At 36.5% G+C, this 13,668-nt stretch overlaps 1 protein-coding gene across 2 annotated transcripts in view; it reads left to right on the top strand.

Moving 5' to 3' along the window:
- Nucleotides 1-13,668, top strand: part of EXOC4 (exocyst complex component 4) — a 953,704-nt gene that overhangs the window by 763,347 nt on the left and 176,689 nt on the right. For both annotated transcript variants that reach the window (XM_037836132.1, XM_037836133.1), the window contains one exon: nucleotides 9,465-9,601. In XM_037836132.1, the coding sequence (XP_037692060.1) occupies nucleotides 9,465-9,601 (137 nt within the window). The remainder of the gene's footprint in view (nucleotides 1-9,464; nucleotides 9,602-13,668) is intronic.

The raw sequence follows: 13,668 nt of genomic DNA, 5'->3' as shown, positions 1-13,668 counted from the left end.
TAAACATCATACAAATCAAAACAAAGGTTTTAAAATGTAGAGCAGATTTCTTTTTGGCTTCTTCCATTGCTGTTGTTGTAGTTATTATCATTGTTTACCACCAATTACAACTTAGATCTGATAGTAATTGGAAGGACCATATGGTATGACAAGTTCTACTGAGTTGTTGAATATATCCCCAGAACTGAACTGTTATTGTCATCATCAAACATTTGTGAAGCTCTTGTTCCATGATTGCTGATGGGGGTGTTGGGGGGGAGGGTGTGAATCTTAGGTAAAGGACAAATTTACTATATTTTTTCTTTTAATTCTCCCTAAAACAGTTTTCCAGAATCCTAGGTTCTTTGCAGCATCTTTGAACCATTCCTGTTCCAAAGGGTAAAACACCATACATACAGAGACTATGTCCTTCAAAGTAAAGATTTTTGTTTTATTTTGTTTTGTTCTTGCTTTTTCTGAAATGGAAATTTAATTATATTGCTTAAAACTTAGCTTAAAATTAGCACATTTAGTTGTACACATAATGAAGTACCACTAGAGACAATAATACAATCATGTGTGTTCCAGTTTGTTAATGCTGCCGTTATGCAAAATATCAGAAATGGATTGGCTTTTATAAAGAGGATTTATTTGGTTATAAATTTACTGTCCTAAGGCCATACAAGTGTCCAAACTAAGGCATCAACAAGAGGATACCTTCACTGAAGATGGTGCCCGGAACACCTCTGTCAGCTGGGAAGGATGTGACTGGCATCTGCTGGTCCTTTGTTCCCAGGTTGTGAAACAAAATGGCTTTCTCCAAAATGTCTCTGGGTTTCTGTCTTAGCACCGCTCCACCCCCAGCCACTGTGCATCCTTGCTTCTTTCTCCCATGGTGTTTCTCTCTAAGCATCTAGGGGTCCTCTCTCACCTTCTCCAGGGCAAACTCTGGGCTTCGTCTCTTAGCTTAGCATCTCCAGATATCCTTCTGGTCACATCTCCAAGCATCTCTAAGTGTCAGCAAGTATCTGGGTCTCTGTCAGCTCTTAGCTTCTCTCTTAAGTACTCCAGTGAACTATTCAAGATGCACCATGTGTGGGCGGGGTCCACACCTCCATGGAAATTATTTAATCAAAGATATCACCCACAGTTGGGTGAGTCACATCTCCATGGAAACAATCAAGAGGTTCCACCCAACAAGATTGGATTAAAAGTTCATGACTTTTGTGGGGGACATAATATACCCAAACCAGCACAATGTGATAGAATTATTTTTATAGAAAAATCTAAGACCTTTAGTCACAATAAATATTCAGTCCTTAGCACCATGTAAATTAAGATTTAATAATGTAAGTAATAGCAATAAAGAGACTATTGTCTGATTTCAGCATACTAAATCAGGCTTATATGTCACTATTTTGCATTACAATTACATGCTGTCTTTTCACCCTGTTCTGAATTTGCCATGCATGTGCATTAATTCATTCAACAAACATTTATTGAGCAACTGCAACATGCCTGATACATTGCTAGTTGGTAGGTATACAAAGACAAAGTATAGTCACTGATGAGAAGGAACTTACAGTCTTATGTAAGAAACAGTCAAGTGAACCAGTGGTTACCATGCCCTCTATAGTGTTCGGGCTAAAATCATAGAGTATTCTGGTAACACAGAAGAGGGACATACAAATCAGGGCAGAAAACTCTTGAACTGATTCTTCAAGAATGAGAGGCATTGGCTAGGAAGGGCATTTCAGGCACAGAGAACAGAAAGCACAAAGGCACAGAGGCAGGAGTTTTCCAGGGGCAGTCAGGAAATGACTAGGAATTTAGTGTGGTGTGAGCAAGTGTGGGCAAGCTCAGTGGAGCTAGAGAGAAAGCTAGAGAGGTAGGCAGGAGCCAGGTCTTGAAAGGCTTGGCATGTAGGAAAGGGCATAGACTGAGAATTAGGAGACCTGGATTCTCACCCTATTCCTACTAGTAATCTCCTTATGTGTCCTCAAACATGCCATTAACTAATCTGGATCTTAGTGTTCTCATTTGTGTAACAAGAGAAATGGAGAGAGTTGCTCCCAAACCATGCTATTGGAAACATTGTTCCAGTGGATGTGAAAGGATGTGCTAAGAAAAAAATGTTTTCTTTACTTCAGTAATTTAGGGGAAGATTGAATATACCTCCTTGAGATTCATAATGACATTAGCATATTAAAAGTTTTTTAAGTCCTCCAATTAAGAAACCACTTCAATTTTCTTTAACTCAGCATTTTGCAAAATTTTTTTTTAACTTGGCCAAGTCTCTATAACATTTATATTAATATCGTGCTGCAGAGCCCCATTTTAGGAAACAATGGACAAGGAATCAAATTTTCAATCGTCTTAATTCATTCATTCATTAAATTTTTTAAAGTCTGGTCCTTATACATCCAGTTCTTATTTTAGATTTTGGTGTATTCTCATAATGAAATTTAGTTGTTTATTTTTCAAGCAATAATTTTTATTGCATCTGCTGTCCTGGAATTTTTTCCTTAGGTATTTTTCTCATTTTTCATGTCATGCCCAGATTTTCATTACCTGGCAATAAATTGCAATAAACGTGAATTGTTTCTAAGCAAATATCAATCATTAGTGATGTGTTTAATATGAATTATAATGAATAAAAATCAGGGCTTTACTTATTATGAAGTCACTTTATTCAGCCATTGGAAGTCCTAAAATTAACAGAGAGTCTATAAGTCATTTGTGATGCCAAAGAGATCAAAGAAATAAAAAGATAATTGTCTTTGTTAGCAATTTGATATTTTCCACTTTTATCTGTCAGAGACACTGATTTGAAAATTGTTATAAGTCTTGGAAAATTAGTACATTTTTTCCTGTATAAAATACCCATCATTTGGCAAACCACAGTGTTTTCTTGAAGAGAATGTAATGATTGATTATCCAGAATGCTACCATGACAAGGTAAACCAACCAAATAGCTGAAAAATTGTATGTAATAGTATTGCATCACACAGGCTGTGTTGAGCACAATCATTGGAATTAAACCGTGACATTCTAATTATTCCGTGCAGTATGCCCTGTTTACCCCTGAAATCTTTACCTCAAGGAAATTTGCAGTGGTGCTTGCAGTCACCCCTTCCCCTCCAAATGCCACCAGCAAAATTCTAGTCACACGAAAACACTAAATAAATACAGATCAAAGATCAAACCGAATCCACCCAAAGATATCTGTGTCTAATATCCCTCGTATGTGTAACATTCAGAGAGGTTTATTTTTGTATTTTCACATTATTAGTGTTGTTTCTTTCATTATTAGTATTGTTCTGAAAATCCTGAAAAATTACAAAGTGGGGGAGGGGAGATAGGAGATGGACAAAAGCGAAGAAAAATACAGAAACCACTTTTTGAGAAGTTAATAATCTTATCAGGAAAACTAAGCACTCCTGAGATGTCTTGAGAGCAGTTATACAGTATTCACCAAGTGTAACACCACCAGTGTACAAATTGAATGCATGAGTGATGAAGGCTGATAAACTGAGTGATCAAGTTTTTCTTGGTTATTAGACGACTAAACTGAGTCATAAGAAAGAAAGGATGGGGGATTGTGCAAAGATGGCAGAGCAGGAAGGTGGACCCTTCCCTCACACTGTGTACAATCAACCCAGAATGGATCAAAGACTTAAAAATAAAAAACAGAACTATAAAACTCCTAGAAGAAAACACAGGAGAAGCCTTCTTCAGAACCGTGTGTTAGTTGATGGTTTTTAGACTTTGTACCCAAAACAGAGCAACAAAAGAAAAAATAGGTAAATGGGACCTTATCGAAATTTAAAACTTTTGTTTATCAAAAGACTTTATCATGAAAGTAAAATGACAACCTACACAATCCGATAAGGTTTTTTTTTTGTTGTTGTGGAATATAGCATATACACATAGAAGTGATAACTTTCCAAGTACAATTTAGCAAGTAGTTAGCAAATTTCAAAGAATGTTATGGGTTACACTTCCACAGTTTCAGTTATTTCCTTATTGTGAAATATAACATATATGCAGAAAAGGTAATAACTTCCAAAGTACAATTTAACAAGTAGTTATATAGGAAATTTCCAAAAAATGTTATGGGTTACAGCACCGTATTTTCAGTTATTTCCTTATTGTGAAATACAACATATATAAAAAAAGGTGATAACGTCCAAATTACAATTTAACAAGTAGCTATAGAGCAAGTTTCAAAGAATGCTATGGGTTACAGTTGCACCATTTCAGTTCTTTCCTCCTAGCTATTCTAATACCCTAACAACTAAGAAAAAGAAAAATATATAGAGATTCAGTATTCATAGTCCTTTGTTAAATTCCATCTTGTATGTTGCTACCCCTTCCTCTAGTTTAATCACTTTCCCAAACTTCAGGAATGTCTAGGCAGTGACCACCCCAACTTGTTCATGTTGCAAAGGGGTGTTGACATTATGGGTAAAGGAGACACATCTGGTTGATGTTCTTGAAGAGGCTGTTGCCTCGGGTTTGGGGACTTAGCTGGCATGGGAGTTCTCTGGAGGATTTAAGTTTCTGGAGAATAAACTTAGTGAGTGAAACTTTTATAGAATCTCAGATAAGGATCTGGGGATTCTTTAGGGTTTTATTGACTTGGGCTTATCATACTGTGGCCATTTGGCATATCTAGCTTAAGCTTGCATAGGAGTAACCTCCATGACAGCCTCTCGACTGTATTTGAATTCTCCTAGCTGCTAAAACCTTATTTTGTTGCCTTTTCTTCCCTCTTTTGGTCAGAAAGACATTTTCAACCCCTGGATTCCAGGGTTAGACTCATTCCCAGAATCCATGTCCCACATCACCAGGGAGAGTCATTCACCTGGGGGGTCCTGTCCCATGTCACAGGGAGGGTGATGCATTTATTTGCAGAGTTGGGCTTAGAGACTAAAAGTCCATATTTGAGCAACAAAAGAGGTTCTCTGGAGATGACTCCTAGGCATAATTATAGGTGGGCTTAGCCTCTGTTTTACAACTGTAAGTTTCACAAGAGCAAGACTCAAAATCGAGGGCTTGATTTATAAAGTAGGGGGTTCCTAGGTTCACATAGCATATGTTCTGTCCTCAATAATCCATCCGTTTCTCATGTTATCATCACTTAGTTGTACAATCCTCATCATTCTCCACTTTAAACAATTCTCAAGGCCCAAAACACCCCAAGCTCTTTTCAGCCCTTAATTATTTCTCCCTAGTATTTGTGTGGTACTAGTAAGGTATTCCTATTAATTATAGTTCCTAGTATGTAATTGGTAGCTTTTTCCCATATACCATTCTTTTGTCAACTCTCTGTACTAGTATCATACCTTAGAAGTATATCATGCAAGCACCTATCTATATTTGTAGTGCTAATCAATGGGATATATACCTTTAAATAACCCCTTTCAATCCTATTTGCCTTCTGTAGAGTTCTGATACTCATAATCCCATTAACAAACAATCTTCACCCCTATCCATTCCCATACCTTTGAATTCACCCTCATTAAAATATCTGAATGTATTAGATTATCAGTTCCCCTCCACTAGCTTCTGTCTATCACTAGGTCCTCAATATTCTACATTGTAAGACATCGATTTTACATTGTTCAGGGAGTTCATAGTAGTGGTAAGATACAATAGCTCTCCTTTTGTGTCTGACTTATTTCACTCAACATTATATCTTCAAGGTTCATCCATATTGCCATATATTTCAGGACTTTGTTCCTTCTTACTGCTGCATGGTATTCCATCATATGTATATACCGCATTTTATTTATCTATGCATCTGTTGAAGGACACTAGGATTGTTTCCATCTCTTGGCAATTGTGAACACTGCCGATCCAGAATATGTAAAGAAATCCTCCACCTCAACCTCAAAAAGACAAAAGACCCAATTATAAAATGAACAAAAGACTTGAATAGACATTTCTCCAAAGAAGATATACAAATGACCAAAAAAGCACGTGAAAAGATGCCCAACATTGTTAGCTAGTAGGGAAATGAAAATCAGAATCACAATGAGATACCATTCCACACCCACTAGATTGGCTACTCTTCAGAAAATGGAAAATTACAAGTGTTGGAGAGGATGAGGAGCAATAACACTCATTCATTGTTGGTCAGAATGTAAAATGATGCAGCCACTGCAGAAGACAATTTGGCAGTTCCTTAGAAAGTTGTGTATAGAAATACCATATGATCCAGCAGTTCCACTTCTGAATTGAAAGCAGGGCCTTGAAAAGATATTTGCATACCTGTGTTCATAGAAGCATTATTCCCAAATGCGAAAAGATGGAAGCAACCCAAGTGTCCATCAACTGATGAGTAGCTATACAAAATGTGGTGTATAAACACAATGGAATATTATTAATCTCTAAAAAGGAATGAAGTTCTGATCATGTGACAACATATTTGAACCTTAAAGTCCTCACGTTGAATGAAACAAGCCAGACACAAAAGGATATATATTGTATGATCACACTGATATAAAACAATTAAAATAAGCAAATTCATAGAGTTAGAAATTAGAATATGGGTTAGTAGGGGCTGGGTTGTGGATAGGAGGGAAGTTAATGCTTGTACAGAATTTTTGTTCAGGGCGATGGAAAAAAAATTTGGTAATGGATGGTCATTATGGTAGCGTAACATTTTGAACGTATTTGACAGCACTGAAATAGATATTTGAACGTATTCAAATAGGGAAATTTTAGGTTATGTGTATTTTATTAGAATAAAATTTTTTTAAAGATTCATAGGACTGTATAACACATACAGTGAATTCTAAAGTAAACCATGGACTACAGTTAATAGCACAATTATAAAAATGTTGATTCATCAGTTGTAACAAATGTACCACACCAATGCAAGGTGGTATTAATTGGATGGTGTTGTAGTTTGGTAATGCTGCCAGAACGCAAAACACCAGAGATGGATTGGCTTTTATAAAAGGGGGTGTATTTGGTTACACAGTTACAGTCTTAAGGCCCTAAAGTGTCCAAGGTAACACATCAGCAACGGGGTACCTTCACTGGAGGATGGCCAATGGTGTGCGGAAAACCTCTGTTAGCTGGGAAGGCACGTGGGTGGTGTCTGCTCCAAAGTTCTGGTTTCAAAATGGCTTTCTCCAAGGACGTTCCTCTCTAGGCTGCATGCAGTTCCTCCAAAATGTCACTGTTAGTTGCTCTTGGGGCGTTTTTCCTCTCTTGGCTTCTCTGGAGCAAAAGTCTGCTTTCAACGACTATCTTCAAACTGTCTCTCATCTGCAGCTACTTCTCGCAGCTTCTATGCATTCTTCAAAGTGTCCCTCTTGGCTGTAGCTCCTCTTCAAAATGTCACTCTCAGCTGCACTGAGTTCCTTCTGTTTGTCAGCTCATTTATGTGGCTCCAGTGATTTAATTTAGACCCACCCTGAATGGGTGGGGTAACACCTCCATGGAAATTATCCAATCAGAGTCATCACCCACAGTTGGGTGGGGCACATCTCCACAGAAACACTCAAAGAATTACAATCTAATCAACACTGATAGTCTGCCCACACAAGATTACATTAAAGATAATGGAATCTTGGGGGACATAATACATTCAAACCAGCACAGGTGGTATTTATTTACTCTGTATTTTTTACATGATTTTCTATAAACCTACAAATTCTCTAATACAAAATTAAAAATTAAAAGAAAAAAAAAAAGGAAGGGGCTACCCCAACCTTACCCAGGGATGGTTTATCAATAGCATCACTGAGCATAAGGCCAGACCCTTTCTCCCAGTAATCAGAGTAATTTCCTCCATGCTCATCTTCCTGCGGTGTTTTAGATTTTAACTCTGCTTTGTTAGGATAGCTGAACTCCATTGTCCTTTATCCACATGTTATGGGATATCATGTGTTCTGAATCAAGGTGAGGATTTTAGATTATTTTTAGCAGCTTGGGGACAAGTAGCCAAGTAGAATCAATTCCTATCTCTCATACACAAATACATAGGAACAAGATTATGGATCAGGGTGAAGCTGCACTGCTATAATCTTAAAATCAATACAGAAAACGCAGCTGAATTTGCGGGGTTCTGTAGAGACTGTAATTTGGGTTCCTATGAGGTTTCCCTTACAGAATATAACTGCTCCTTCCTGTGTATCTTCTGATTATTTTACTGGGAGATAGGGGAAGGAAAGAGAGAAAGAGGGAAGAAACCTCTACAACCAATTTTTAATAAGCACACAAGTATAAGTCATAACTCTAGCTTATCCTTCATTGTGTTGAGAAAAGCTGTACACTTTTATCTGTATAAAGAAAAAAAACCTATTCTGTATTTAAGGTAATAAATTGCCTTTCATTCCTTCAGGTATCACTATCATACTGGAAAATATTTTTTAAACATTTACTTTTATGGATTAGTCTACCAGAGCCCACATAATTTTCTGTAAATATATAATCAACAAACCAGTTATTGACCAAAGGGTTCCAAGCTGCTAAGCATGTGATTAATATTTACTTTAGAATAATTCTGCTCCTTTGGAAAGAGGCATGAACTAAGGGTTTAAACAACTTAGTCATTTCTTAATCAGAGATTAATATTTTACTGAACATGCATCTTTTCAGGTATAACATTGATTGACTGCAAGAGAGATGTAACTTTTTTCCCTTGGATATTTATTTAATTCAGTTTCAAGATGTGTCTGATTCTGTGCAGACCCTGTGTCTACAGTGGTGACAGAAATAAGAAATCTTGTGATCTGATGAGAAAATGATTGGGCTGTGGTCAGGAGAGGTCTGATCTAGCTCTGAAGTAGAATGATTTAGTTAAAAGAGCAAAGACCAGAGCCCATGCTTTGGTCACTTTATCTTTCTAAGCCTGTTGTCTCATCTTTAAACTGGAGATGATTCTAGGACCTACTCAGAGCTGGGGGTGTTGAGAGGATTAAATGAAATAAAACAGTAGAGTGTTTAGCATTGTACCTGGCACTGGTAAGAACCCAGTAAATGTTATTGTCATGATTATTGTGTGAGTCTCAAGAGTGATACCATATGTATGTGAAAAACATTCTATGAGCTGTAAAGCACAATACAAATGTTGGTCTTTGTCATTCTTCATTGATGAATGATTTTGAAACTTCTAGAATAAATCGTGGAAGACTTTTCCTTTGTGCTATCTGTCATAGGTCCCTAATCTCCAAGTAGAGTCCTAGAGGTGAATATGCATTTTCTTTCTTAAAAGCCACTGAGCTATCTGTGAATGCCAAGAGTTCCATGAAATCAATTTGAAAATCCCTGTCCCATGTCCTTCCACAGAAAACTCTTTCTCAGTCTTTGAAAGACCAGCATTATGGAAGATTTGCCAAGTCCTTCCAGGAAAGCTCAAAAAATCTTAAAACTATTATACCCTTTAGCTTCCTTCCTTGTCCTACATATTACTTGAGTAAAAAACTCTCATGAGTTTCTGTGTGCTCTCTCTTTTTATTCTCTTCCAGAGCACAATCATTGTGGAGAAGACAGTGCAAGACCTCATGAACCTGATGCACGACTTGAGTGCGTATTCTGATCAGTTCCTCAATATGGTGTGTGTGAAGCTCCAGGAATACAAGGACACCTGCACTGCAGCCTACAGGTAGAGCTACTGTTAGGAGCTAAGCAAAGTCTCTTTAGAACTTGATGGTTGTTGTTGTTGATACTGCCTTCATAACCTGACTTTCACCATTATAGAAAAGTGCCGTCCTTAAGTTTGTAAGGGACCTGACAAGAACATGTGCCACAGAAATAGTCACCTAACCCTCGTGCAGTCATAACCGGCAGAGGGACCAAAGGGGATCTGGTTTATGAAGGGACAGAACCACTACTGCTGTCACTGGGTGGTTTAGATGAAGTGTCAGCCTTGATTTCTATGAAAGCCTAGAATCATAGCATTTGTCTTCCTCAAGGAAATTCTGGATCTTGATTCATCTTGTGGTTCTAAAAGATCTTTAAAGTAAAGCAATTGCAAACTCTTAGTAACTCTTAATCTATAATAGGGTATATTTTTAGTTCTTAAAATGTTACTCCTGATGTTTGATCTATATAGCCTTCTTACTGTCATGAAAGAATAGTTACTCCTGTTTTACCTGTCAGTAGAAATGAAAAATGATTGTTACGAACTTGAAAACCTTCATTTATCCCTCTGATTTCTTTTCTCTTGTTCAGAATCTCTTTGGGCTTGTGGAAAAGATCATAGCACTTCTATAGAAACCTAATAAGAACAAATTATGGTCTGATTTACAAGACATGAAACAATTAGGGAAGAAAAAATGTATAATAAAATACTAAATTACCTGTGATACGTAACTAAATCTAGATAGGTAAAGTACAGTATATAGCAGGTGCTACCTGTACCCTACAGAGTATAATGGCAGAAGGAGTAAAACTTGAGCCAGAGTGAAAATGTGTGGTTGGAGTCAGGACAAAGGGTGGTTGGAAAAGAAGCGCTAAGGTAGTTGCCTAATATTTAGAGAGGTTAATGAGAAAGTTTAACTAGAATAGAATTCCTAGTAGAAGGTACTGGAAGATAATGTTGAATATGAAGAGTAAGACCAAATAACAAAGGATCTTAAAAATAGGCCTGGAAATTTAGATTTTATATAATAGATAATAAGGAGTCATTATAAGTGAGCCTGGAAGCAGTGTTTAGGGAAGATTAATCTGGCAGAGGAATAAAACATGGATTAATTCTTAATCTTCTTCATTCCATCAATGAATAGTATTTATCGACAGTTACATGAACCAGTTAATAAAGAAACCTAGTCATCTCATTCAGAGATGCACTACCAATAATATTTTACTTTCGTTCATTAATTGTTCATCAAACATTATAATATATTTAGGCTAAAATCAAACATATAATCAATAATTACATTATAATCAGTTGTGTATTAAATAAGATTTATAATGGCAATTCAAACCAAAATCATTGTTAAAATTTAGATTGTGGCAAAATTAAAAATTTTTTTTAATTGTTAATTTATACAAGTACTTTTGTTGCAGAAAACCACATTAGAGTGATCAATAATGTACTTTCAAGCATAAAAATATATGCTATTAATATAAAATTCTGTGGAGGAAATGGAATAGAAATAATAATTCAAATAGAAAATGGAGAAGTAACTATTTAAAAAGAGCTTATTTATCTGTACTTTAATTGTATAACCGTGGGTATCAAATCCCTATGGTATTTATATTCCTTTGAATACATTTAACTAGTGAGTATAAATACTTATAGTATGCCAAATTTCTATCTTTTAGACTAAACTCATGCCGAAAAAATCAAATGTCAACTTCAAAATGTGTTTTGAATGTTTTTCAAGATTTCTTTAAGGCACATACAAATCAAACTTTTTAAAAGCTACTAGTTTTGGTTGGTTATATAAGCGTGGAATTATTAGAACAGTGTTAAATTTTTAGCCTTAAAATGGCAAATTCCAAAGTGGTTGTACTGATGTCTCATCTACCAAATGAGAATCAAATCACATATTTTAAATATTAAAAGTAGATATTAAAAATTAAAAATATTTTATATCAATTACATTTTAATCAATAACATTATATTCTAAATTTCCTTTTATGCTTATGTTTAACCTGCATTGAATTTTTAGTTTTTATAGAAAGCAAAGCATTCCCTTTTTTTCTTATATTTAATTATGTATGCCCAGCAACTTCTAGCAAATAATAATGCTGATGAATATTAATTATAATGGAGCTGTTATGTAACCTGCCCAAGATAAAGATGACTATAGTATCTAAACTTTCCTGATGGCCATTTAAATATACATTTTTTTGTTGTTGTTATTTTGAAATAAATCTTTTACGTTCATGTAGCTTGACACCTTCGTCATTGTAGGCCATCTTTTCCTCATTGTTTCTGACAGGAGACTTTCCTGCTTCTCAACATATCCAGTGATTAGAAGCTCAGTACATCCATAAAGCAGACTATTTATTGTTGAACAGTCCTCATATGAAAGTTTTTTCTTATTTTGAAATGATACTACCCTCTCCAATGGACATAGTCTCTTTTTCTTTGACATGATTCCTAATCAGTTTAATCTTGCTTATACATGAAAGCCCTCCAAATATGTGAAAATAGTCATCATGGTCCATTTAGTGTTTTTTTTTTCTGCCCTTATAGACTGAACATTCCAAGTTTCTTTATGCCCTGGGTTTGCAGATCATCCCAGGCAGCCTTCTCTGTTGCTTGTTAGATTGGCACTGACCATTTTAAAAAGGAGTACTCCAATCTAAACTGTGTTCCTTATGTGCTCTGAGTATTTTAGCAGAAACATGACTTTCCTTGTGCAGAACCCAATGCTGAGCACAGTGCTTCTTATTCCATCCTGTCATTACATTTGTCAGGTATGTAGTTTGGCTCATTACACTGTGTTAGTGTATGGGAATAGAGGAGGAAACCAATCACAGATCCTATCCTCAAGGAGCTTACATTCTTGCTGGATAATAAAAAGGAAATATGGGACAAAGAAATAGGACATGTGTGTGCTGGTTTGAAACTGTTATGGACTCCAGAAGAACCATGATCTTTTAATCCAATCTTGTTGGTTGAAACCTTTTGATTGAATGTTTCCATGGAGATGTGTCTCACCCAACTGTGGATGAGACCTTTGGATTGGATCATTTCCATGGAGGTGTAAACCCCACCCATTCAGGGTGGATCTTGATTAGATCATTGGAGTCCTTTAAGAGAGCTCACAGAAGCAAGGAGCTCAGAGAAGGTGAGAGAGACATTTTGGAGAGAAGCTAAGAAATGTAATCCAGAGTTTGCCCCTGGGAGAATCTAAGAGCCGACACAAACCCAGATGTTTAGATGCACTGGGAGATACAAACAGAAGAACGTTTGGAGATGCTAAGCTAAGAGAGGAAGCCCAAAGTTTGCCCTGGAGAAGTTAAGAGAGGACTCCCAGATGCTTAGAGAGGAATGTCCCTGGAGAACCAAGCAGAAAGCTGAGAGAAGCTAGAAGAGACAGAAGCCCAGGGACATTTTGGAGAAATGCAGCCTGGGAGCAAAGGACCAGCAGACACTGGCCACGTGCCTTCCCAGCTGACAGAGGAGTTCCAAATGCCATCAGCCTTTCTTCAGTGAAGGTATCCTCTTGTTGATGCCTTAGCTTGGAAACTTTTATGGCCTTAGAACTGTAAATTTGTAACTTAATAAATCCATTTTATAAAAGCCAATCCATTTCTCATATTTTGCATAATGGTAGCATTAGCAAACTGGAACATGTGTGTCCACCGCATGAATTTTATGACAATAAACATAGTAAGATAGGCACTAAGATAAGATAAGTTAAGATAAGATAAGATGAGTATCCTTACCTGATATGTTCCAGGAGGAAGAAATTACTTAAGGGGGACAGGTAAGGCATGGTGAAGGATATGAAGGAGGCCTTGTGAAGAACCACTATGATTTTAGACAGATAGACTTAAGTCAGGAAAGGAAGAACCAGAGTAATGTCAGGGAGCTGGGAAAGAGTAGGCATAGGAAAAACGAGTGATGAACATTTGAGTTTTGGAAAGGAAGATTGGGACCAAACTGGAAGATCTTGAATGCTAGACTCAAGGAACTGGATCATGTCATCAGCAGATAGGGATAGTTTCACACCATTTTCATTTTGGATTTCTTTTATTTACTTTTCTTGC

This window comes from Choloepus didactylus, chromosome 5 (genome assembly GCF_015220235.1).
Source record: "Choloepus didactylus isolate mChoDid1 chromosome 5, mChoDid1.pri, whole genome shotgun sequence".
Classification (NCBI taxonomy): Eukaryota; Metazoa; Chordata; class Mammalia; order Pilosa; family Megalonychidae; genus Choloepus; species Choloepus didactylus.
The sequence above is the reverse complement of the archived record's forward strand: the minus strand, read 5'-3'. Positions and strand labels throughout refer to the sequence as shown.